General features: G+C 40.5%; 1 protein-coding gene across 2 annotated transcripts; it reads left to right on the forward strand.

Moving 5' to 3' along the window:
- Nucleotides 1-3,192: 3,192 nt before the first annotated feature.
- On the forward strand, nucleotides 3,193-17,335 carry fam89a.S (family with sequence similarity 89 member A S homeolog). 2 transcript variants are annotated; one of them, XM_018265192.2, is made up of 3 exons: nucleotides 3,193-3,527; nucleotides 9,071-9,389; nucleotides 12,511-17,335. In XM_018265192.2, the coding sequence occupies exons 2-3, from the start codon at nucleotides 9,141-9,143 to the stop codon at nucleotides 12,760-12,762; spliced, it is 501 nt and encodes a 166-aa protein (XP_018120681.1). In that variant the 5' UTR covers nucleotides 3,193-3,527; nucleotides 9,071-9,140; the 3' UTR covers nucleotides 12,763-17,335. The 2 variants fall into 2 exon arrangements, with proteins under 2 accessions (XP_018120681.1, XP_041420351.1); XM_041564417.1 differs by lacking the exon at nucleotides 3,193-3,527 and adding an exon at nucleotides 7,225-8,535.
- Nucleotides 17,336-27,803: the final 10,468 nt, after the last annotated feature.

Here is a 27,803-nt window from a genome sequence, read left to right on the forward strand (position 1 = left end):
GCCACTCTTTTCGTATTGGAGCGGCAACTGAGGCAGCAAGGTGGGGCCTAGGGGAAGATTCAATTAGGAAAATTGGGCGATGGGAGTCTTCTAGGTTCAAATCATATGTAAGACCGCTTAGGAGGGAAGACGGTCAAAATCAATAAGCGAGCAAGGCCACAATGAGAATCAAAAAGTTAGAATGTACTTATGTTTTACAGGTTCAGGACCTTGTGTGGCGTGGATCGTGGGCCACTCCTACATACGGCGGGCTGAAATGAGGGCCAGGGTCCGGGAAGCCAGTGGGCAGTTAGGTTTCCCTAGAAATCAGTTACAGTTAACATGGTTGGGGGTGTCAGGTCTGAAATGGGAAAGTATAGTACCCATGCTAGTAGAGAATGCAAAAAAACAAGGGCCGCCGAACGTGGTGATCCTGCATGCGGGGGGCAATGATTTAGGGAAATACCCAAGGAAACAGTTGATAAAAGACATACGGCGGGATTGCTTAAGATTATGGTCCCTCTTCAAAAATTTGCTTATCATATGGTCTGATATCATCCCAAGACGGGTTTGGAAGGGGGTCAGGTCAGAGATGGCCATTAATAAAGCAAGGATCAAGGTCAACAAAGCTGTCGGAAAATTCGTACAGAGCAATGGAGGGGCAATAATCCGCCATATAGAGCTAGAAAGTCAAGGGGCGTATTTCGCAGAAGATGGAGTGCATTTGAATGACATAGGTCACGATTTCTTCAACATGGGCATGCAAGAAAGTTTGGATTTTGCTCTCAAGGTATGGGGTCATATGCGTGTTTAAAGGAGTCCAAACACACATATTATGGCGGGTCATTGTCAGTCTGCTAGGGTGATACTCATGGTATGGGACGATATAAAAAAGGTATGGTTAACCCCTGAGGTGGGTAACTATGGTAACAACTCAAAAGAGGTAACAATCTTGGAAGGGGATAAGTTAGCTACTTGGAAAAAGTACATCAGATTGGTGATAACTGGACTGTGTTCTGCAGGTCTGCTGAGCTAGGAATTGCGGCTAGCTGACATGGCTTGGAGGAACGGCAGACTGACAGGGGGGCCCAGGGTTTGCATTTAATGATATGTACTGTTATGTGATGTTATGTTATGGAAACGGTTTTTTATTCACTATGTTTTAATTGACAGATATTTGTTATGTATACAATCTGTTGGGAGGTGATTAAATAAAAGCTGTGGCCAATACCATTCCAAAATATGGATAGTGTCACGCGTTGTTAATGGGGGGGTGAGGAAGCAAAGTTAGGCTGTGCCTGGGTCAAGAGAGCCCTGGAGACAAGCACAGCATAGGTGGAAGGGAGGCATGACCAGGCCAGCATACTTAGCAGGGATTGGGTAGGCAGCATAGTCTGGGTAAAGGAAGGGGGGTTACTGTGGGCAGAGGTTGTGGCGCCAAAAGGATTTCAGTCAGTGGCCATTTTACAAAGGAAGAAACTGGTCCCCACCCACCCTCCCTAGATAAGTAAGTGATAGAGGAAAGGGATAGAGGCTAGGCAGAAGGAAGAGCAGAGAATGGAGAAGATGGAGGAAAAAGGAGTAGGCAAGGTTAAGAAGCAGTAACAAGTCACAGCTGTAATGGCGGGTCATTGTCAGTCTGCTAGGGTGATACTCATGGTATGGGACGATATAAAAAAGGTATAGTTAACCCCTGAGGTGGGTAACTATGGTAACAACTCAAAAGAGGTAACAATCTTGGAAGGGGATAAGTTAGCTACTTGGAAAAAGTACATCAGATTGGTGATAACTGGACTGTGTTCTGCAGGTCTGCTGAGCTAGGAATTGCGGCTAGCTGACATGGCTTGGAGGAACGGCAGACTGACAGGGGGGCCCAGGGTTTGCATTTAATGATATGTACTGTTATGTGATGTTATGGAAACGGTTTTTTATTTACTATGTTTTAATTGACAGATATTTGTTATGTATACAATCTGTTGGGAGGTGATTAAATAAAAGCTGTGGCCAATACCATTCCAAAATATGGATAGTGTCACGCGTTGTTAATGGGGGGGTGAGGAAGCAAAGTTAGGCTGTGCCTGGGTCATGAAAGAAGTAGCAGAATCCAAAGTAGCAGCTTCTGCTACATTGTTACAGGAGCCAGAAACAGCAGTGCAGAAAGTAAACACAGCCTGAGTGATATTGCTTTCAATGGCAGTTGCACTTACAAATAACTTTACTTTATTACTTTACTTTACTGAGGATTTTTAATGTAAATGGAATGCTTAGAATGACTGTTATCCACTACACTAGTGTAAAAACAAAGAAAGTTGGATTTATCTTTCCTTACCCTGCTGAGGATATAAAGATAATTTAAATATAATGAAATACTTTTTGCATACCAGTCACATTTAAAACATTAACTAGCTGATTGAACACGTATGTTTCTCTCCATTCAAGTGCCAAAGTTTGATTGGAGGAATTTGAGTCATGCAAGACGTAAAGGTCCCCAGTACATAGAGGCCCAAACAGCCCAATAGATATTGAGTGTCTATGGCATTTTACAGCCGCCACACTGGCATTTGCCAGAACCCACAGATTGCCAGTCCAGGCCTGATGAATGCTATATAAATGTCCCTTGTGTTAGCATGAACTAGTACAAAAACAATTATTTGTTGAAGTAAATGTTATTTTTATAAATAAGTCAATCTCTGCTGGGCTCGTTAACATGAAATCAGTTGGTGCAATGGCCACTAGTGTCCCCTCTCGCAGGTAGAGAGCTGCTGGGGAAGGGGGTTCTTTACAGCTAAAGAGGAAGAAGACTCCTCCAGGCCCCTGGGCTCCCTAATTCCACCCTCATGATTGCAGGGTCGATTTCCTCTATAGTTACCCACCATGCAATGCAGCGCCTCAGCTAGTGCAAAATGTACAGGGGCATGTCACATGCTATTTATTTCCCCTTTACATGTGTCAGTGTCTGTTTCCTACAGCTGTGCAGTCACAATGAAGTTTGGGGTACCTAAGGTTACTTAGTCGAGCAAAGCTTAATAATAATCAGCATCAAGGGTACGACTAAATAATCACTATGTGCAATGTCTGGCTTTAGCACATAGTACTGTACAGATATAACATTCTGCCTTCCTTCCTACTTCAACAGCCTGCTGCTCACTGCTCTACCCCCTCCCACAGCAGTGCTGACTGAACACCCCCGCCCTCCACTAAATCACACATCAGCTGCTCTCCCTCTCCACTCGCAGGACTTGCGCTGGGACTCACCACTTCTGAAGGTGGGGGGAGGAGAGGGGAGAGCTGGGAGGGAGTTGTGAAGAGAAGGCGACAAAATCAAAGGCAGAGCGGAGGCAGTGAAGGTTGGGGGAGGCGGGGAACAGGCTGAGAATAAAGGGAAGGAGGCGACAGAGAGATCAGACGTGAGAATTTTCATATTGGATGAGTATCTGCCTGGCTGTTTCACTTACTGGAAAGCGAGAACAAAGCTAATCTTGTCGCTGCTGCAGCTGGGACTAAAGGCTGCTGGGAGTACTGGCACATTTGTTCCCCGGATCTGGGAGGTGGGTATGTGGGTACTGTCCCTTTGCTGGGCACATCAGATGCTTATTGGTGTAGTGCTGGTGTGCTGACTGGGAGCTAAACAGTAGGAGAGCTATGGGCAGCGAGTGGGCCGGGAATACTGACACGTGCTAGTACTGGTACTGAAGGACACATTGGGAGGGATGGGATTGGGGCAGACTGAGGCTTGAGGGGATTGTCCGTGGCTGCCCCTGAAATACCGCTTTTGTGATGGACTCTGAGTTGGGAGGGGACCAGGCAGTTTAGTAATGGGGACAGAGCTGGGCACTGACATGGGGTATTTATGCTAACACAGGGGCACTGACATGGGGTATTTATGGTAACACAGGGGCACTGACATGGGGTATTTATGGTAACACAGGGGCACTGACATGGGGTATTTGAGGTACCACAGGGGCACTGACATGGGGTATTCATGGTAACACAGGGGCTCTGATGTGGGGTATTTATGGTAACACAGGGGCACTTACATGGGGTATTTATGGTAACACAGGGGCACTGACATGGGGTATTTGAGGTACCACAGGGGCACTGAAATGGGGTATTTATGGTAACACAGGGGCTCTGATGTGGGGTATTTATGGTAACACAGGGGCACTGATCTGGGGTATTTATGGTAACACAGGGGCTCTGATGTGGGTTATTTATGGTAACACGGGCACTGACATGGGGTGTTTATGGTAACACAGGGGCACTGACATTGGGGTATTTATGGTAACACAGGGGCACTGACATGGGGTATTTAGGGGTAGGGTTGCCACTTGGCCGGTAAAAATGTTCCTTGGGGACAATATTGTTAATAGGGGGAAAACCGTTAAAATATAAGATGGGCAGTATTTTTTACAGAAAAGGTGGCAATCCTAATTTTTGGTACCACAGGGGCTCTGACATAGGGTACCAATGAAATCTGTTAGAAAACCAGGAAAGAAATTGTTGGGGTTTTGCTGATTTGCTGCCTAGGACCTGTGTGTGGGATCTCTGGGACAGAGGACTAGGCATCAGGGATTGAGTGATTGTCAACTAACTGAGTACTGGCAGTCCTGTGATCCATATTCAGGACTCGCTTATAGCATGTTCGCTGTGATAAGGACCAGGAAATGCCTATTTACACACATATATAACTCCATAAGCGCTCACACTCTAATCCAGTCTTAATCCACTTTAGGCACTGGTTCAAAATTAGACATGTAGAGTTGATCTGTTTATTGACAGCTGCTGGCTTTGGAGGATCTGTTTTTAGGGACCTAGGCGATAGGGGCACAGCCCCTTGCAAGTCATGTAAATGAAGGCCAAACAGCCGTGAGTTGGGTTAATGGCAAATTGCAGTGTATTTGAGTGTAATTCAAACACTACCATTTGAGCACGTACGAAAGTAATGCAGATGTCTGTGTTTTCCCCTATGTATATAATGAAGCAAAATTGCTGCATTTTGTTACCATTCCAGTGTTTTTCTGGCACACGGCGATATTGAACTTGTAGCCCTATTCGTGATTATTCCAGTGCTAATAGAATCATCTCCTAACTGTCCCTCCTTTAGAGGCAAATAATAGTAGAAACACATGGGATGAGATATGACATGCATTAAAGACACATTGATTTAACAGTCTGTTCTGACTGCCTAGGCTGCTGTAACTGTTATTTAATCAGTAACCTTTGTCTTCATTAAATCCCCCTTCTTCCAAAGCTCTTGCAGCATCTGCCCTCTCTGTTCTTACTAATACATGCATTATTAACCTTGCGTGATTCAAATTCCTGCACCCAAACTTTGGTGCTTGAATGGACAGGAACACATGAGTTCAAGCAGCTAGTTAATGTTTTAAATGTGACTAGTATGCAAAAAGTATTTCATAATATTACAATTATTATATTTATTCCCTCAGCAGGATATGGGAAGATAAATCCAACTTTTTTTTTTTGCTTTTTACAAAAGTGTTGTGGGGGACTGTCATGCTCATTCTATTTATATTAATATTATTTATATTAAAAGTCCTCAGTAGATTGAAAGTTATTTTTGAATGTAATTGCTATTAAAAGTGATATCACTCTGGCTGTTTCTATTCTCTGTACTGCTGGTTCGGACTCCTGTAACGATGTATCAGAAGCCAGCTGATCAACAGACCTAGAGGAGAACTGGATTCTGCTACTTCATTTCAAGAGTCAGAACCAGAGAAGAGAAAGGGATACAAAAGTACTGCTTTCAGTGGCATTACATTTACAAATAACTTTAAAAAAAGGTTTAATGTATATTAAGCTGCTTAGCATTACAGATGCATTAAATCCTGGAGTTGGTTCAGGATACAGATTTGGTCAAATTCAAGAGCCTGGCTGAACCAAATTTAAACCCTTAAAACCATGTGACTTTAGGTCACGTGATTAATAGGATCAAAAAATTTTCCCAGCACGTGGACTCATTTGCCCCTTCTATTGACTAATTTACATATGCAAATCAGTTTAGGATTTTGCCTGAATCTTTCCTGAAAGTTTGGGGGTATGGTGGAATTCTAAAAATAGGGATTTGGGTAGACAGGCCCTTTATAAACAGAGGGTCACGTTGCAGTTGGATGCAAGCATGTGTCTCCAGTATTGCTTAGTACAACGGGTGAAGTGGTGCAGCTCTCCCAGTTAAGCCTCCCTTTCTGTGCATAGGAATGCAGAATTGAGCTGACAGCTGGGACTGGCACCCTGTAACTCCAAAGGAGGCTGGATACACAGGGATACCAACAAACTACGAGACCCTAGTGGATTTATAGGTTTCTTACACCTAAAAAAACAGGGATATGACCTTTTTGTTGTTTTTACCCTATCTGGCCAAACACATTGTGACCCAGTACTTCCCTTGTATTTTGCTGAGCTGGCGGTATTTCCTCGCTTGTTTACTGAGCCTTTCTTTGATGTCTGCAGGGTTACAGAGCAGGGACCTGTTCTTGGCTTTTGTGACTGTTAATATGATGTGGGGACATGATTTATGACCAAAGTTTGCAGGGTATACAAACCAGGCAAGTTTTAAAGGGGAAACAAGTGCAATAAAAACAGCCAAAGGTATACAATGATACAGCAACCAACCCTAAGTGATATTTGCCCTTTAAGTCCCCTATTAAAACGTGCTAATTATATGCACATAGCTTATTGTTTACACACACATTTTTGACTACATATTTGTATTTATGTATGTGAACTGGAAGTGTCTATGGTTTCAGTTATTTCTTGCACTAAACAAAAATATAAAACCAATTTCACTTTAGTATGTCCTGTCACTTATGGTTCCAAAGAACTTTATAGTAGATGATAAATCAAATTACTATTCCCCTAAAGCTGGCCATAGACGCAAAGATCTGATCGTACGAATCGAGGATTCGTACGATTTTCGGAACGTGTGTGGAGAGTCCCGACATTTTTCGTCCGGCGGAGATCGGTCGTTTGGTCGATCGGACAGGTTAGAAAATTTCTGTCGGCTGCCGATAATATCTCTGCGTGTATTGCCGATCGTACGATTTTCAGTGGGAGACTGTCACTAGCTTTGGTTGGACATAGATATCGTACGATTGCTGTCAGGGGCAGAACATTGCTGATCTGTTCTTTAACTAATCTGACTGGTAAGACTTTGATCTGAATGGTTAGTGAATGGAGATGGGAAAGTCCGATCGTACAATGATTCGTACGATCGGATCTTTGCATCTATGGCCAACTTTAGGCTGGTGGCAGATGTGGCTATTCCGGGGAGATTCTCCTCTTCTTTGGGTGATTAATCTCCCCAAAATGCCTTTCCGCCGGCAAGAATGTGGATCGCCGGTCCTCGGATCACTTTATTTTCTGGATGGCTTTCGTTCCACCCTTAGAAGCCCCTGATAATAAGCAGCTCAAAGGCTGTTTGTTTGTTTATAGGAAGATAGGGAGCCCTGTTTATAAAGTAAGGAAGAGGTGAGTTCAGGGAACATAGCCCGACTTTCAAATTATTGCTTTCTAATGGCATAAAATATTTTACATAAAAAAATAGGCAGAATGTCATTTCAACAAGTTGTATTTGATGTGCTCATTTTTTATGTGTATACTGTCCATTTATTTGTATCAACATGTCTTCTGTAGAGGCTGAGTATTTTTGTGATTTTTTTAATTTTTTTTCTGTTTTTTTTCCCCATTGATGTTAATAATATTTAAGCATTTCCTGTTGTATACTTGGCACAGCAGAGTTTGGCATTTTTACCAGAAATCTAGGTATCTGTTAAACATACAGTAGTTTTTTTCAGTGAGAAGCTGCTCTGCATATGGAACACTGTGGCCCCTGTAAGTTAATTATACTTTATTATACAGAGAAAGCCACTTCCTCCCAGTGCAGCTCTCCAAGCCCCTCTGCCATGTGGTATTAGTTATGTTGCTGATTTCATCATGAAAGCACAATTTCCCAGAAAGTTAAGGCAGCCATACACAAGGTTGCATATGTGTCACTTGCCCGGCCCACTGGTTGAGCAGTCAGTCCATCAAATAACTGGTTTCCATAGGCCTGGAGTATGATTCAGCCTTTAGCAATTTGGCGATCCTGGTCAACGAGTGAATTGGCCCAGCGCATGGGTGGTGAAATCAGGATATGCTTAAGATTTTTATTGTATGTATGGACAGCTTTACTGTCTGACTAAACACATTGCTATACAATTATTTCCCACTGATGAGTTGGTAATCATTGGGGAATCACTTATGCACAAGATTCACTTGTTTTGCGAGACCAAAGGAATGGAACTTTGCTAATTTTGACCATTTACATGCAGGGCCAATAAGGCCACTCAGGCCAACCGTCTGGACATTACAGAGGCCTTAGTGGTCCTCACACAATGTGATTTTCAAACCTGTCCTATTTTCGCCTGATATCTGTCAGGGAGGCAATCTGAAAGGGCCCATACACAGGCAGAGAAGCTCACAACTTGGTCTGAAGGAGCCAAATCGACATCCTAAATATGAGTGTATACTTTTATCGTGTATGTCACATATCAAACTAAGGTTTGGAAAGCTCTACAGTATTTTATGATTGTGTAAATACTTTTTTTTTTTTTTTCATATTTACTTTATTGAGAAAAACATAGATAAGATACCTCGTGATTACAATATACATTGTTAATATGTAGACAATTCAACTCAATATTTTCCTAATTTCTACATTCTTCAGTTGTATCTAAGCATTGCATTCTATTATTTTTCTTTAATTAGATGTTTATCAATATAACAACACATATTACGCTGTCTTTTTTCAGTCCTTTTTTAGTGAAATTTTCTGGTTCAAGGAATAGTAGTATGGCTGGAGAGTTTGTTATAACGTGTTCACCAATAATAGCAGAGCATACATCAAACATCTCATTCCAATATGGTTGGAGTGAGGGACATGTTAACCATAAATGTTCTATTGTCCCTGGATTTTTTTTCACATCGCCTACAGAGATCGTTTTCTATCAGGCCCATTTTTTTTTTTTAAAACTGTTGGTGTTCTGTGCCATCTTGTAAATACATTTTTCATTGATTGTTTCATTGGTTTTTGCAGGATATTTAAGAGGAGAATTCTCTCTGCGTGACCATTTGCAGTTGAAAGTGTCGTGTTTAAACACCAAGAGATGAGTGGATCACATACTGCTATAGCCCCTTTAGCACCTTGTATGGAGGGTCTTCCACCATTGCCAAAAAGCCTTAGTGGACTCCTTAATTCTAGTGGAGGATCTGGCTGGCGGGACCTGGAAAGAGTCTATGCTCAGAAGTCCCGCATCCAGGATGACTTAAGCCGAGGTGGCACAAGTGGTAGTGTCCAATCCCTTCCTAAACCTCCAAATCTGGATGCAGCTCTAGCTCTCCTCAGGAAAGAGATGGTGAGTCTTCTCCTTCCTAGAGTAAAGGTGGCAATAGACATCATAATTTGGTTGTAGGAAAGATCGTTCATTTTTAATACGAACTGTTAGAGTTGAATTGTCAGATATACAGGTAGAAACAGTATAATTCTTGCGCCTAGGGGTTGAATTCTCCTTTAAGTGGTGTAAAAATTTCCACATACTAGGGAATACTGTAGAAGTAACATGATACACTGAATTACAAGGTAAACTATTTGCTTCAGAATATTTATTTTGTTTTATGCTGTACAAGGTTTAGTTGTTCCTTAGCAGATTTACATTACTGGGACTTAGGCAAGGTAAGGTGATTATGGGACAGGATATACAGTACAATTTTAGACATTAAGTGATTGGGATTACAGTAAGGTTATGTGTGCAGTCACGCTAAGCTCTAACTGAATAAATACATTGCATCCTAAATTCCATGTCACATAGTGTAATTAGTGAGCAGTTTGTAATGGAACATAAACAATGGTGAGACATAAAAATACTTCCAGTGTTGTTTTACCTTCTAATTAAATATAAAGGTCCCCTTGATGTACTTTATTTTTACATTTCTTAAAATACCATGATATTTATTAATATTCTTGGGCAAATTGTCATTTTTTTTGCATAGCTTGCTAACTGCCCAACTAGATAACACCAATAAAAGGGCTGTAATAAAGGGTTCATCTCATGGGTTCTTCTAAAGGGATACTATCATAGGGAGACGAATCAATAGAAATTTTTGGTGGCACCTCACTCCATATGTTTCAGGGTGTCCTCAACAGAGTAGTGGCCCCTGATAAAGGATATTTATATCCGAAACATGTTGTAAGAAATAAATTACACTGAATTTGCTGTGGGTCTCCAGAGTTCATTCTATCATAGGGAGACCCAAAGGGTCGTTCATTTGGTTGTATGCAAAAAAGGTGCATAAACATAAAAATGATTTTTCAAAAAGAATTATAATATTTTCCTACACAGATTGCCATAGAAAGGAAACTAATCTTTAATCACATTGCTTATGCCCTTTTTTACATAAGCCCAACTGAATGAGCGTATACCAATTCCCCTCTTCGCTCACTACAAGGTTACAGAGCTGCACTAGTCATTCAGTCATCGTTTAAAACAATATCTAGGACAGCCAATAAGTGTTCACCCTAATTGAGCTTTAAGCTAATTAATAATATTTCCCATTCCACAACTTTGTTTTCTTATTTTTTTCATTATCGTAGCTAATGTCATACATAATTGTTCAGCAGAGGCCTGGTGAGCAGTGTGCTCCCTACTGGCCTGTGTTCACCTAAACAATCTGCTACAGCTTGATTTCTAACCAGGACTTTTTCAGATTGGGCAACACTGAACATGCCAAGAACCATTCTAGGCCCATTTGTTTACTTCTGTGCTTATCTTACATACTTCCCATGTAGTATAGTGTTAATGTAAATGATTGTGTCTTTTAATACATTTATTACAATATTTGACTTTATGAGTGATAATCTAGAACAAATCATTCCTCTGTACCAATGTGCTACTCAGGAGGAAGTGGCATACAGAACATTAATTGATGTCCGTAAAATACTCCCTAAATAGGGTATTTGTTTCTCCCCTGGAGACCGTTTGTAAGGTCGGTATTGTAGCACCCAGATTTTCCCACCATACTTCTGAATTAAGGTGCGTCTCCCCTCCCTGATTTTTTTTGAGTAGACAATATGTTGCATACAGTGACCTGCAGATCTAGGATATCCTTAAATACATGACCTAATTGTTTCCCCGCATCCTTCTTACATAGATAAGTACAAGGATATGGCCTCCTATTGTCAGTCTTCAAGAGCATTTCTTAGAAGCCATGCAAAGGATAATAGCATCGGAACAATCCAGCACTTTTCAAGTCTTTTATTTTTCTTGAAATTGCCTGTAAATGTAATTTCAATGTGCAGATAGTCAACTTTTCTCCCTTTTGAAAGAATGCGGTTAAATGGGCAATTCACCCTAATATTACCTTCTACAATGCTATAGATTTAGAGTCCTGCGTGGAACCAATTTGTTTAACCGACCCGCAACCCGCATACTTACCTGCTTGGATCCGCTACCCAACCCTGCAAGTACCTTAACAGCAACCCGATCCGCTACCTGCTGACCATCAAGAAACTGGAAGTGCTGTCACTGTAAACTGGAAGTGACATCATTAGAAGCTGTCATGATCAGAAAAAAAGGAGTAAAACAGGAAGTGCTGTCATAAACTGGAAGTGACATCATTGGAAGTAGGTGTGATCAGAAAAAAAGGAGTAAAACAGGAAGTGCTGTCATTATAAACTGGAAGTAGGCGTGATCAGAAAAAAAGGAGTAAAACTTGCTATTGAGAAGATCCGCGTCCTCACCCGTGACCCGCAAACCCGGACAACCGCCAACCCGCATCTATACCCACTCCCGAAACTTCAACCTGCAGGGTACTGCAGGTTTTTGCGGGTAACCCGCGGGTATCTGACCGGCTGCAGGACTCTACTATAGATGGCAGTATTCTAAGACAATCTGCAATTTGTCTTCTTTGTGGTTTTTCAAATATTTACATTTTTAGTTCTTGCATCTCCCTGGCTTGGAATATCAATTGCTGCCTGATTTCTAAGGCTTTATTACTTTACCAACCAGATAAATAAGAGAGGGCCAGAAAAGAATACGCAATTTAAAATAAAGATAACACCTGACCCTCATGGTCTATCTTTTTCTAACAGGAAGATGCCCTGGAAAGTGGGGCCCAGGGCCTGTAGCTAGCGCTAAACCTAGGCTGCAGAAATAGGAAGGAAGTCCACATTTTATGGCAATTACATATTGATACTTTTGCTGCATGTGTGATTTTCTATGTCTGGGCAGGCAGCAACATGTTCGAAAATACTCCTGCATAGACTACACTAATACTCACTGGCTGTCCTGGTACAATCACAGATCAGGCGGTTATCATTTAAAAATGCTTGCTGTCTTCTGTGCAGAATAAAGTTTTATTTTGTTTCATTATGTTTTGTACAAGTTTTATTTTGTTTCATTATGTTTTGTACAAATCTTTTATAGGAAAGTTAAGTAAATGTATTGATGTTAATGCATTTGTTTGTTTTCTGCTTTGGAGGTTGGACTTCGGCAACTGGATATGTCTCTCCTATGTCAGTTGTATTCCCTGTATGAATCAATCCAGGAATACAAAGGTGCTTGTCAGGCTGCATCCAGTGCCGACTGTACCTATGCAATGGAGAATGGGTTTTTTGATGAGGAAGAGGAGTATTTTCAAGAAACTGGATCCCTTCACAAGATTGGGAGGGAAAACTCTGAAGGGATTGTGTCGTCCATATCCAACGAGGACTGGATGCTAGAAAATATTTAACTTTTCAAGTGCACTGATGGATGGAGCCAAGAAATGTTGTTGTCGCGTTGAAACCGTTTACTTGCCTTGCTTTCCAGGCAGCTTTATAGGAACGGGACATCTGCAGGCTTGTTTTTGGAGAGGCCACTGGACCTGTTAGCATTGCTACAACCTACTTAGAAGAAACTTTCTAATCAAGTGCCTTTTAACATCCAAGAAAGCACTTACTTGTTTTAATTGTGGGAAAATTAATTTGAGAACTCCTCATTTCATGTTTCTAAAAATGTCTATCATTGTTGTGTTAAGGATCAAATTTGTCTGATCTTCCTTTCTCCAGAACTTTTATAAGTTGCAGCCATAAAGCACCTCTCAGAGCTTACAAGGTTACATTACAGGTAGTTTAACTACATTTCCTATGCATAAAATCTACTTATGTGCAAAGAAAAAGAGGAAAGACGATTGGCTCATTCTATTGCTACTAAAAGTGGCCATAGACGTAACAATTACGATCTTTCTTGGAAAAGATCTTTACAAGAAAGATCGTTTGTTTCAATACACACAAGTAGAGCTGAATCATCAGATATACAGGTAGAAACAATAGAATTCTAACATCAGCACTAACAATGGCTGATGTTTGGGTGCCTTCAAAGGCAAAGGCCTCCAAGTCTTTTGTCAATATCAGTCGGCTCTTCTCCCACCATAAATTGAAGGCACCCAATCAAAAATTTCCATCCAGCCTGATCAACAAGCTAACGGATATACAAATCTTCTGCTGATATCGGTTGGCTCTTTTCCCACCATACACGCACCGAATATCGTATGAAGATTTGTTTCGTATGATATTTATGGCCACTTTTAGGGGAATATTTATCAAATGGTGAAACAGAGCTCGAACAGGGGCCGACTGTGTGATAAATTTGCTGCTTTGTCTCCTCCTTCCTGACTTTTTTTCAATACACACTTTACGTGCAGCTTTACATTATGGTACAAATGTTTAATATGTATAAGCGTTCTGTCATATTTACAGGTATTTCAATATGATTTTTCCATGTATGATAATGTGGTTTCTGTAGTTCTGTTACAGTATATACTGTTTATATCCCCCTTTTTAACATGAGTTCAGTGAATAGGGCTTGTGCTGAATGTACTTTTTGCCTGTCAACACTAGGAAATATTTTTTTATATATATATTTCTTGATCTGATTACTGAGGAGTCTCTGTATAAGGAATCCCCAACATTATTTTTATCTGTGAGCAACAACCAAAAAAAAACAAAACTGCTCACCAACCCCTTTGTTGTTGCTCCCAGTGGCCTCAAAGCAGGAGCTTATATTTGAATTCCAGGCTTGGAGGCAAGTTTTGGTTGAATAATAAGTAGGTGCGCTGCTCCTGTAGGCTGCCAGTCCAAATAGGGGCTACCAAATAGGCAGTGACAGCCCATATCAGGCCACCCAGGATTTTTTTCATGTTTGTGTTGCTCCCCCAACTCTTTATTTTTTATTTTATTTTTTACGAATGATTGTGGCTCATGGGTAAAAAAGGTTGGGGATCCCTGATCTAACTGTAGCCCTACATGAACTGCTAGCTTGCAGAAAGATCTGTTTGAAGTAACACCTGTGTCTGTATGCCTCTAAAACTTACCTTCAAGCCAGGAATTTAAAATGAGCACTTACTTTGAAGCCACTGTAAGCAACATCAATGGGGATGGATGAGCAACATGTTGTTCACAAGCCACTGGTTGGGCATCATTGCGCTATATAATAAGCTGCTCCTTCTCACAAAGCCTAACAAAAGCTCCAGCTGGGGGAAGGGATGGCTTTGATTATACAGAGGACTGCTTATTTGCTTTGATTGTGCTCCTATTAACCAAAAGAAAAATGCGACTTTACTTTTATTTTCAGATTTTGCTCAGTTTACATGCAAACCCTATTCACGGAGTACATGTTGAAAAAAGGGGGTATACTGCCCTTTAAACACCTACAAATATACATTTTGTATGGTAGACAAGAGGATGTTTTCATTATCCTGCTTATTTGAAAGAGTATGAAGTAATAGCTGATTTTACAGATTCAGACATACTGTACTTGATCATGTCACATGTAATTGCCTATAGGAAGCAGGTAATGGTCTTGGCCAATCTTTAAAAAAAAAAAGAACAGGGTAATGATATCAGCACAAACCTGCTGAAAATTACCCCAATTACCTGCAACATTCTGTTTGCTAAGGGGAGTATTCTATCCCACCATCTTGTTTGTGACAGCTCTTTCCTACATAGAAATACTCTCTAATGCTATCTACCACTGCAAGGCGCAGGCCAGTGTTTGATGCATTCGGTCTACAGAGCTTGAATATTACAGAAATTATTGATATGCCCTTAAATTACAATGGCCTAAAATATTGTACATACCAATCATCAGCGCCCATTTGCTATTTCACGTGGTTCATATCTGGGACCCTTTAGTAACATGGTAAAATGTAATTAGCCCCCCAGAGGACTAGCTCCTGCCTTATACAAAGTAAACTGTAACACCAAAACAAATAGGACATACAGTATATATTTGTACCAATACCCTGCTAATGTAGACATTGGGAACTTGCTTTGAAAACTCTAATACCATTTAGGGTAAGGACACACGGGTAGATTCGCCCCGGCGACAAATCGCCTCTTCGGGGTGACAATCTCCCCGAACTGCCTTCCCGCTGGCTATAACAAAAAATCGTCAGCAGGATGGCACTCGCCGCACTTCATTTTACGAAGTCGCCTCGCGAGGAAGTAGCGACTTCAGAAAATGAAGCGATGCGAGTGCCATTCTGCTGGTGATTTTTCGTTCTAGCTGGTGGGTATGTAGGGGAAGGCAGTTCGGGGAATGTGCCGTGTGTCCTTACCCTAAGGGCCCACACTGCTTCTTCGTTTTCCTGAGGAAACATCAGGCAACTTCAGAAAGCTAAAGTGTTCCAACTGCCATCTCGCCGCCAATTTACATTTTAGCCGGCGGGCAGGCAGTTCGGGTAGATTAGTTGCCCAAAGAAGAAGCGTTTTGTCGCTGGGCGAATAATCTTCCGAAATAGCAGCATGTGCCCTGGCCCCTATACATATTTGTAGCAGCTGAACGCAGCTATCTCTGGGTTGCTTTGTCCCAAAAAGTTGCACAACAAGAAACATTCTAAGCAACTTTTTAACTAGTCTTTAAAAAAAAAAACTTGAATTGTCTTGCAATACTACTGTCTGCATCCTATTAAAAGTTGCAGGGGTAGTTCACCCTAAAATAACATTTATTTGACTTGCAAATGCATTCAGTATGAAGCCTGGAAAGACACTAGAGCATATCATGCTAATGGTTCAGGGCTGTTGTTCAATTACATCCTAATCCTTATACTAGACCATATTCTGGCCTAGAAATTGTCCGATTACATCTTATTTTACATAAATTACAAGAGATCTCTTTTTGAGATAGGGAAAGGAACTGTTGAATATTAGCAGCCAGTTTTGCCCCTTAGTTTATACTGAAATGTTTGTCCTCCATCCTGCATCGATAGAGGCATCTAGTAGAACTATTTGGAAGGATTATAGCTCCTTGCTGAGCTGTGTGGATCGATTTTAATACTCTGACCACAAAATATTAGCCATATCTGAGTGTATATGTGTACCGTAGTTTATTTTGTGTAACCTTGCTTATATTTTGAAATATGTTTAACATCTGCCAGTATTTTATTTTATAACGGTTTGACACTTTACAGGAAATCCATATGCTGTTTACTTTTTTGTTTTTTTAATGAACTTTTCTTTGAACATTTTCCTGTGCTAGCACAGAGCACTCCAACTCCACAAACATCATTCAGTTTTTACCTAGAATTGTAAGTTGCACTTGTGCATTATCTGCTGGTTGGAATCTGCATTGCCAGGCAGAATTTTAAAGGGGAAATTAACATACTCCCAAGCTGTATAGAAGACCTAATTAATTTCACAAACAGTTTTCATGACCTTTTTGGTTATAGTTCAAGATTATTTCTTCTTCAATATTTGTTCCTGCTGCAATCAACTCAACCATGCTGTGCATATCACCGCAAATTGCTGGAATTTCACAGCATCAATGTGTTGTTAGTAGTCCGAGAAATATCTTAGGCCAAGGACAGATGGAGCAATGGTTCGACTGCTCTCAGCCTGTGTTTCTTTTTCAGGCTAAGAGAAGTGGATCCACTCTGTGCCCCATCACCATTGATTTTAACAAGATCCACTTGTGTTCAGTCACATGCAGTGGAGTTTGGCCTAACAAAAGCAAACCAGCCTCCTCTTGGCTGCGTGTGACTGGACGGAGGTGGATCTTATTGAAAACAATGAAGATGGAGAAGATGCGCTTCTCTCTCAGCCTGAAAAAAAATACGCAGGCCAAGAGCAGCGTAGCTACATTTGGCCTTCGAGATTTAATAATTTGTGAAACATCCAATAGAGTTTAGTAGATCTTTTTATAATAGCAAAGATTCTCATTGAATACATATAATCAAAGTCAAACTTTTTATTTTGTTCATTATGTTTATATTTATTAAGAAGCCATCATACATTGTCACCAATAAAATAGAGAAATAGAAAGTAAAATGTTTCGACTTAATTTAATATATGAGCTATTTGTATTGTATTATTATAGTGGAATTAACCTTTTTTGTGTGTTGTGAAATTTTTGATGAGCTCATTGGCTATAGATTGATTTTAAAAGATGGTCATACAGGGTCCAATAGTCACCTACTGATTTATCTCATCCTGGATCCAGTTGGCAGTTTATTGAACCATGTGGGACCAAAACCAAAGCTTCTCCAAATGAAAACGCAGGAAGGAGCTGTACAGACACTGATTGCTAGAAAATTGTCTTGTGTAAAGGTGGCCATGCACTATTAGATCCGCTCGTTTGTGGCCCGAACGAGCGGATTAAAATGCTGAGAATGGGTGCCGACGGGTCGTAGGACCGCATCAACTAGCCGATGCGGTCCTGGATCGCAGAAAAATCAAACTTGCCTGATCGATATCTGCCAGATTTTTGGCCTGATATCCATCTGGAGGACCTGTTGGGCAGATAAGATGCTGAATTGGTCTAAAAGGACCGATATCGGCAGCTTTAATCAAACCAAGCTGTGAATAACCAGCTGAACACCTCCATTACTGGCTCACACATTATACTGCATTGCATATGTATACTGCAGGGATCTCCATAGCATACAGGGAGAGTAGTACAGATATAATACAGAGCAATGTTTTCCATCACATGGAATCACATTTTACATGCAACTGCTGCAGCTTGGAAACAAATTTAGTTCCTCGTGGGGTGGCTTCCTTTGAGCTGGTTCTTCTGGCTAAAATTCTGGCTAAAAATTTAATACTATCTTTTTAAAAAAGTCCCCTATATTGGAGCTCCTTAAAGATCTGTTATCGTTCCTGCCAGAAGCACAGTAAGAGGGGGATAGCCAATCACAGGCTTGCAGTTACCCAAGCAAAGACAGGCTTCAGTTTCCTTTCAGGTCAGTCTACCTGCTGATTGGTTCCTATCCTACAGTCAAGTGTGCTGAGTGCCATCAGCTCCCCTTCATAGCCTGGGAAAGGAGGCTGCAAGAAGTGGAACAGATGATGGGGCTAGTAGGATTTTTTCAGGAATGTTCAAGAAATCAATAAATCAACACTACTTTATAAGCATAATCATTCTATATTTAAAAGAGTATAATGCTCACATGCTTGCTTTTCACACGATATGTCTCCTTTAAGATTTTTAACTTAAAAAGTTAAGCATTTTGCCCAAAGTCTATGGACTGGTAGGGTAGCAAGAAGCTTGACTGGAATAGAACAAGGTAAGCTACAATCTGCCTGTATCTAATAAACCAGGTCCTCTTTATTTCTAAGAAGCTGCACATATTCCCTTTAATGTGTTCACTAGTTGTAGAACTGGTCTGTTCATGTTGCCCTTAGGTAAGTGTTAAAGGCAGGGACATCTTGCAATGAAAGAAATGGTAAATTATATACTGAGTCAGGGACAGATATGAATGATTAATAGTTCTCTGAAAAGTGATGTGTAATAGGTCAGAGCTTCATAAATACACAGTAATAATTTAGGATACATTAGACTGCTTGAGTCTAGTTTTAACCTTGTGTGTAGCAATGTAGTGAGGGATTTGGCTATATAGATTTATTTCTGCTGGTGATTTCTGTTCCATTGTCATTTCAGAGTGGAATGTACAGTACAAGCTACATATTTACATGGCAGATTGTCAATCATACCTTGAGAGAAGTGCTTGAACCCGAGCCTGGGGAACCACTGCTCTAATCACTCTAATACCAGTGTGAAGTCCATTGTATTGACCTCAGCGCACTAAATTCTATGTGCGGAAACAAAATAGAGTGAAAATAACCAACATACATTTTTACCCTGTAAAACACTAAGTAATGAACTCGTATGACTGCTTTGAGGTGTGACCACAACACAGTCTATGGGACGCATTTCATAGGATGGCATGGGAACAGCAATCACTGTAATGCCAAGTGAAAGAAATGGACCTGTTCCCCCTTGCTTTAAGTACAGGGCAATTGTACTGCTGTGCTTTTACCATGTGCCACAGTATCAACAATAAACATGTCCTGTCCCTTTTTAGTTAACCCCCTTGGTGTGGCCACACAGGTAAATCTCTGCCCCTGGTTAGGATATCACTCTGCTGTTAGAAGACGTTTGTATAGCTAACTTCTCTCCAATTTATACCCAAAACCAAATTTTTTGTAGATGCACCTGAATGAGATATTCTAGAACATTAGTTAGGTGGGGAAGCCATAGGTTATAACTAAGTACAAGTTCATTTTCAAGAGCACTAACGGGCAAAAGAGCCTGTTTCATAAGGGTGGCCATAGACGACCAATAATATTGTGTAAAACTAAATTTTTTTACGATATTCGGTGCGTATATGGTGGGAGACAAGGCGACCGGTATCGGCAGAAGACTTGGATGTTGGTCGGCTCATCGATCGGGCTGGCCGGAGAATTTTGATCAGGCACCGGAATATCGCCCATTGTTAGTGCTGAATCGTCAGATACAGGTAGAATTCTATTGTTTCTACCTGTATATCTGACGATTCAGCTCTACATGTGTGTGTTGAAAGAAACAAACTTTCTTGGAAAGATCTTTCCAGTAAAGATCGTAATTGTAACGTCTATGGCCACCTTTATTGCTCATCTAAGTAGCACTTGCACCAAGGGTCCGCTGCTCTCTGCAGTAAGCACTGGATCTAAAGTCCGGCACACGCTCCAGATAGCAACATCAGTAAGCACAGTCAAACCCTATCCTGCCTTTGGGCAGGCAGTAAGGACAGGACCCTGATGCGCGTGGCACCTAATGCTGGAAAAAGGAGCGCAGAGGCCTGTGGCTACTTACACAATGCACCACACAGGGTGTTTAGCCTATCTGCTATAAACAGCAATCTAACTGAGCACAATCTGCACTATGGGGTAGGGTGCCTATTTCTATCAAAGTATATATTCTGTAGAGCTCATCCAGATTAAAGTGATAGTCCTTCCATTTAATTCATTCAGTTGAAAGTATCGTATTGTAATTGGTGTCCATCTGCAAAGGAAACTTTTGCTCAGTTTTAAAGCATCCCTCTACCAAGGACCAAGGAAAGCATTTAGAAGGACATTTTTCATTACAAATACAAAGCTTTAGAACAGGGGTGTCCCAACCTGCGGGATGGATATGAATGTGGCCCAGCTTGAACTTCCGCCAATCCAGGAAACGTCATGTTGCAATGTCACGCACAGAGAGCGGATGTGTGCGATGTGTGGCTTCCTAGAGCAGGAAAAGCAGTTAACAAGTGAGCGTTCGGTTACTTACAAAGGCAGGTAAGCATTCCTCAGCAGTATCGCCCGCTAGGCTAGGGTTATATGCAACACCTACATTTGTGAGCAACTTTTTTCAAGAATGAATTCACTAAGGGGCACATTTACTATGGGTTGAAGTGAATTTCCAAATTCAAAAACTTTGAATTTCTAAGTAATTTTTGGGTACTTTGACCATCGAATAGGCCAAAATTAGATTCGAATTGAAAAAACTTTGAATATTCGACCATTCAAAAAATCTAAGTACTGTCTCTTTAAAAAACTTTAAATTCGACACTTCGCCACATTAATACATTAAACCTGCCGAATTGCTATGTTAGCCTATGGGCACCTCCTAGAACCTATAGCTAATATTTGGCTACGTTTTTAGAAGTCAAAGGTTTCTTTTGAAAATCGTTCAATCGAATGATTTTAATTCGATCGAAAACAGCTAAATTCAAACAAAAAAACCTTCGACTATCGAATTTTTTCAACTCAATGGTCGAATTTCGACGTTTTAGCACTTCGAAATTCGACCCTTAGTAAATGTGCCCCTAAGAGTAAAATTAGAACCAAATTAACTGATGAGCACCTTGAGAATTGCAACTACTTCCATTCAACCAGATATTGATACATTAGTTTCTCAAACACAATGTCAAAAATCCCAATAGGTTTATGATACCCTCTTTTCTTTTATTTTTACAATAAAATAAATCAAATGTTAGTGTTAGGGCAAGGCCAGACGTGGCGTTTTAATGCTGCATTTTTAAAAAAGAAACGCCAGGCATAAACTGGAAAACTGGGCAGCAAACTGGAAAATGAGGTTCAACGTTGATAAATGCAAGGTTATGCACTTTGGCAAAAATAATATAAATGCAAGTTATACACTAAATGGCAATGTGTTGGGAGTTTCCTTAAATGAAAAGGATCTAGGGGTCTTTGTAGATAACACGTTGTCTAATTCTGGGCAGTGTCATTCTGTGACTAGTAAAGCAAATAAAGTTCTGTCTTGCATAAAAAATGGCATTAACTCAAGGAATGAAAACATAATTATGCCTCTTTATAGGTCCCTGGTGAGGCCTCATCTGGAGTATGCAGTGCAGTTTTGGACTCCAGTCCTTAAGAGGGATATAAATGAGCTGGAGAGAGTGCAGAGACGTGCAACTAAATTGGTTAGAGGGACGGAAGACTTAAATTATGAGGGTAGACTGTCAAGGTTGGGGTTGTTTTCTCTGGAAAAAAGGCGCTTGCGAGGGGACATGATTACACTTTACAAGTACATTAGAGGACATTATAGACAAATGGCAGGGGACCTTTTTACCCAAAAAGTGGATCACCGTACCAGAGGCCACCCCTTTAGACTAGAAGAAAAGAACTTTCATTTGAAGCAACGTAGGGGTTTCTTCACAGTCAGGACAGTGAGGTTGTGGAATGCACTGCCGGGTGATGTTGTGATGGCTGATTCAGTTAATGCCTTTAAGAATGGCTTGGATGATTTTTTGGACAGACATAATATCAAAGGCTATTGTGATACTAAACTCTATAGTTAGTATAGGTATGGGTATATAGAATTTTAATTAAAAGTAGGGAGGGGTGTGTGTATGGATGCTGGGTTTTCATTTGGAGGGGTTGAACTTGATGGACTTTGTCTTTTTTCAACCCAATTTAACTATGTAACTATGTAACTATAAATACGCATAAACTGCACTACCACTGAAACTAATGGAAAACGCACTATGGCAATTCACACAGGGCGCTTGCAAGCTGAAATCCGCCACAGGACGCCAGTATTGGCGTTTTTTCAGCAGAAACGCCAATACGTCAAGAAACTACCAAATCAATAGACTCTATGGGATCTGCATGTTTGAATGGCGTCCAAATTCTAAATGAGAACAATGAGAAGTGCATGTTGGGAAAAGAAACCTAAGTGCTGAAAAACACATGAAAAATGCATGTTGACGTCGCGTGTGGTTTCAGTGGCGTATTTACGCCCGGCTTTTCCTTTTTTAAAAACGCTACGTAAAAACGCCACGTCTGGCCTTGCCCTTAGTGTTTGGGGCAGATTCACTAACTTCGAGTGAAGGATTCGAATGAAAAAAATTCGAATTTCGAAGTATTTTTTGGGTACTTCGACCATCAAATTGGTTAAATTCGTTCGAATTCGAACGAAATCGAACGAATCGAAGTAAAAATCGCTCGACTATTCGACCATTCGATAGTCGAAGTACTTTCCCTTTAAAAAAAACTTCGACCCCCTACTTCGGCAGATAAAACCTACCGAAGTCAATGTTAGCCTATGGGGAAGGTCCCCATAGGTTTGCTAACCTTTTTTTGATCGAAGGATTTTCCTTCGATCGTTGGATTAAAATCGTTCGAATCGTTCGATTCGAAGGATTTAATCGTTCGATCGAACATAAAATCCTTCGATCGATCGATCGCAGGATTAGCGCTAAATCCTTCGACTTCGATATTCGAAGTCGAAGGATTTCAATTCGAGGGTCGAATTTCGAAGTATTTTTAACTTCGAAATTCGACCCTTAATGAATCTGCCCCTTTGTGTGTATTTCGAGTGTGGCCTCAGAAAATCTTTCTTCTTCCAATGTGGCCTAGGGAAGCCAAAAGGTTGGACACCGCTGCTTTAGAAGATATTCACTGGAAAACATTACAATTGTGCATAGAAATGTTACAGTGCCAGTTGGAATTTTCACACCATTTTTCTTCTATAACATTGTGTTTCCATTACTCCGTACATATTTTAAATTTCTAAGGTGTGGCAATCAATTTGGGTGTCAATGATTAGAATGACATGAGGCTGTTAGCTCTCATTTTAATTACCCTCCCTTGTCATCAATGTATTGGACTTTCTCACCTTGGAACAAACAGTTCTACATGCAACACAGTCATACTCCACATTGCAAAATAGAGGAAAAATTACTCTTCATTTCAGTTATGACCTTGTAACTGCTTGTAAGCTGCCAGTGTTGGCACCAACTTCTCTTTTATGTCTCACAAGACCTCTTTTTCTTTTACTCCTCACAAGTCCCTAATGCTTTGTATGCAGCAGATACTGTACATCATAAAAAGACTTATCCATAAGTATTTTTACATCTCATTTGCATAAAGTTCTCCAAACCCGTCCCCCTTTTACATATGATGCAACCTTTTATTTTAAAGTATTTAGGAGGCTTGTTAGGGTGGAGTTGCACAACTCTATTTATCCCAGTGGCTTCTGGGTTGTCAGAAGCACTCCAGTCCTGACTTTGTTCTTACCAACTCTGGATCCTGACCCAGTATCCATAATTTGCACATTCGTGTGAATACTGAATACTCCGCAAAATATTTTGGCTTCGTAAAAACCCAAGGCTACCATATCCCATTATCAGTGAATACATATCCAAAGATGCTCCCCATCTTATCTACTGTTGATTTATAGCACATGGTCTGGCTACTGTAAGATACTTGAGCTTAGGGACCAATGTACTTAAAATACACAATATAACAGTCGCAATATAAGGCTGATTAGTAATTACTTCAGATTAGCATGACACAGCAGCATAGAAACCAGTGTTTTTATATGATAATCACAATTGATCAATCAGTCCTGTAGTATCAGCTAATACAATAGATGTTGCCTTAATTTCTGCTACTGTTTTGATCATTTTCAACAACCTTTAGCTTTTTTCAATGACATCCCTGGACACTGGCACTACTTTAAAGTATTAATATAACCTTATACGGAATAATTTATTTGGTCCATTTAAAGGGGTGGTTCACCTTTAAGGTAACTTTTATTATGTTATAGAACTTTTCAATTGGTTTTCATTATTTATTTTTTATATTTTTATAGTTATTTGCCTTTTTCTTCTGACTCTTTGAAACTTTCATTGACTCCCTTCTAAAAAAACAAATGCTCTGTAAGGCTACAAATGTATTGTTATTGTTACTTTTTATTGCTGATCCGTCCATTCAGGCCCTCTCCTATTCATATTCCAGTCTCTTATTCAAATCAATGCATGGTTGCTCGGGGAATTTGGACCCTAGTTACCAGATTGCTTAAGATGCAAACTGAAGAGCTGCTGAATAAAAAGCTAAATAACCAAAAAAACACAAATAATAAAAAATGAAAACAAATTGCAAATTGTCTCAGAATGTCATTCTCTACATCTTACTAAAAGTTATCTCAAAGGTGAACAACCCCTTTAAGCTAATTAAAAATGAGTAGTCTATTTGAGAAAGGCTTCTAAAGGTATTGCAGCTGAAAGGACCACTTGTCCTGAGCAAAGTAATCTTTTGCCCATATATCAAGGCAGCCCTGCATTACAAGAAAGTCCGATAAAATATATATAAATACTCTAACGTATATGTAAGCAGAAATATTCACTGCTATTTAAAGGAGAATTCAACCGTTTTCCAAAAAAAACCCTACCCCCACCCCACGTAGACCCCCCTCCCTCCTCCCCCCCCCCCAGCCAAGCTGCCCCCCAGGGAAATGCCCCTAACTTTATACTTGCCCCTCGGCGCAGATTCTGGCATCGGAATTCACCACAGCCATCTTCTGGGTCTTCATGTCATCTTCCGGGGCTTTGCCAATTTCTGTCCATTTCGGCGAATGCGCAGTTGTCGTAAACCGACAAATTGCTCCAACTGCGCATGCGCCACTTCTCCGGTATCCCACTCAGCTTACCGACGACCTGGAAGATGTCGGCTAAGGCAGATTTATATTGGCTTGCAACTCGAATATTGTAACTGTCAGAACTACAATTCCAAGGCTCAACTGTTTTTATATAATTCCTCCTATTCAGAATCGGGGGGAAAAAAGGAATTATTTGCTTAAAATGGGAGATGGCCTTCCTGCAATTTGCAGCTTTCTAACTATCCGGCTTCCAGATAAGGGATAAAGATCAGGCAGAAGGCAATTGATGGATATCTTGTTGTTAGGTTTTTTTGCATTACTAGGTTTGTCTCTTTCAGCATTACCCTGAGGCCCAAATTGTATAAGTGAGGAATGTAGAAGTGGTATCCCTGTGTATGGTGTGCTTAAGCATGAGCTTGGTTCCTTGTATGGTGAAGAATTCTGCTAATGCGGGATAGCACAGTCAGCAGCAAGATGGGACCTGTGAGATGAAAGAGATTGTGCCAGCAACAGAGGTCTTCATAGCCTTAGGCAAGTAAAAAGAAACACTGTATCACAACTTCCTTTGGAATAGGAACCGGATTTTCAAGGGGGGAATTTCTATAAGACCTTTAGAAATGAATCTTACCTGTCTGTACTTGAATAGGCTTCAAAATAAACAATATGCCCATAATGTGTACAATATTTGGAATGAATATGTGCCTATTGAAATGCACACTGGATGCATCAAAGCTCACATACTGTGTTTTGTAGAACAAGAAAGTGAGCTTTTGTGCATTCAGCACGCATTTATCGAATTTAAATATGCAGCATGTTGAACATGACTGAGTAAAAAAAGCTCACCGTCCCCGGGTTCTTCTAGCGACCACCGTGGAGAGAACCTGTTTCTGCTTCTTCGGGTCTTCTCGCAGTTGTGCATGTGCAGTAGAGCGGAAAGCCAGACTTTAATGAAAAGCAGGCTATTTCACTCTACTGCGCATGCGTCTGCCCCGGGAAATTTGAAAACCGATGAAGCAGGAAGAGGATCTCTCCGTGGTGCTCCCTAAAAAAAACCCCGGTAGCTGCGGTTTTCTGCTGATTGGAGCACCAGCCCGGGTGTCAGGTAAGTAAAAATAGTAACTGGACAAAAGTTGGGCACCACAATTGTAAAATGTTATTCCTTCTCCTTTAAAGGCAAACTGTGTGCTGGCAATTGTTCTCCTTTTTGTATACAATAATAGCTATTTAGCATTTCTAGCAGCTGGTTGACTCCAAAATGTGGGCAAGACCAAGTGCTGGGAAATTACCTGTCTCGAAAGCATGTGATGAGACTGCACGTTTTAGGTTGCTACTGGGATCTCTCATATTTTGATCCACCCGTGAGCATAGCATCTGCTCCCACTCATGCTACTGCCAGCTGTCCTAGTATTTGTCAGCATGAGCACAAAGGTTAACACAGTATTATTCTAAATCTGAGATATATATTTATATATATATATATTTATATATATATATATATATATATATATATTTACAGTAGAGATCCTTATCCTTATGAAACAAATTTGTTTCCCTATGTCTTTTTTTTTATTCTAACAATCGGAGAAACTAGATTTTCATTAGATTTGCATAAACACGCTACAAACAAAAAAAACATCCTTGCAACCAACTATGCTAGGTTTATAACATAGCAGGGGTGTCAGGCAGGATTACTGCCCATTAGCTTTTCCATGTGATGCCGGTAATAATAGAAGTGTCTGGGGTAACACCCAGCTCTTTGCACAACAGACCTGCATTACTACTGTGCATTGCCTTTTGCATTCTTGGCATTCACTGTAACTAGTAATCCACTAAAAACATTTGAATTATTTAACCTTACATTGTAGTCTATAACATACAGCACTTAATATGTATCCCAGGCCTTATTTGGTTTATGTGAACGAAATTAATCTGACCGCAATAGCTTTCTGACCTCATATGGGGGAACGACCCAGATCCTTTGAGGTAGAAATTTGTGTAATTAATATTAACATGTAGTGTTGGGCGAATTTCTCCCGTTTCACTTCGCTGAAAAATTTGCGAATTTTGCGCGAAATTCGTGAATTTTTCAGCAAAGCGAAATGGGAGAAACGTCAAAAAACGTAGAATGGCAACTTTCCAATTGGTCTTCATTATTTTTAAAAAATGTTCTTTGGGCCCCAATTTTTTTTTCTTGTAAGGGGGGCCCTGGCACCAATGCTTTTTTTTTTTTAAAAAAAACTTTTATGGGGGCCCTGGTCCCCAATAGCTTTTTATAACTCGTGTGATGTCTGTGTGGTCTTTTAACTGTGATGTGGAGTGGGTGGGATCTGGGGTGGGGCTTGGGGACCGGGATGGGTAGGCCCCAGGGAGCCCTGAAAATTTTGTTGTACGGGCCCCGTGATTTCTAACGGCGGCCCTGAGTGCAGGAAGTCTGACCATATTCAGGAAAATCTTTAGCACATCTGAACTGAGTATAGGTAGGCTCATCTTATTACATTCTTTACCTATAAGCTCTGAGTTAAAAATATCTGTATTCCATATGCAGAATGAATTATATTCCACCCTTCACTGCGTTCAGTTATTACAGTG

This window comes from Xenopus laevis, chromosome 5S (genome assembly GCF_017654675.1).
Source record: "Xenopus laevis strain J_2021 chromosome 5S, Xenopus_laevis_v10.1, whole genome shotgun sequence".
NCBI classification, from domain to species: domain Eukaryota; kingdom Metazoa; phylum Chordata; class Amphibia; order Anura; family Pipidae; genus Xenopus; species Xenopus laevis.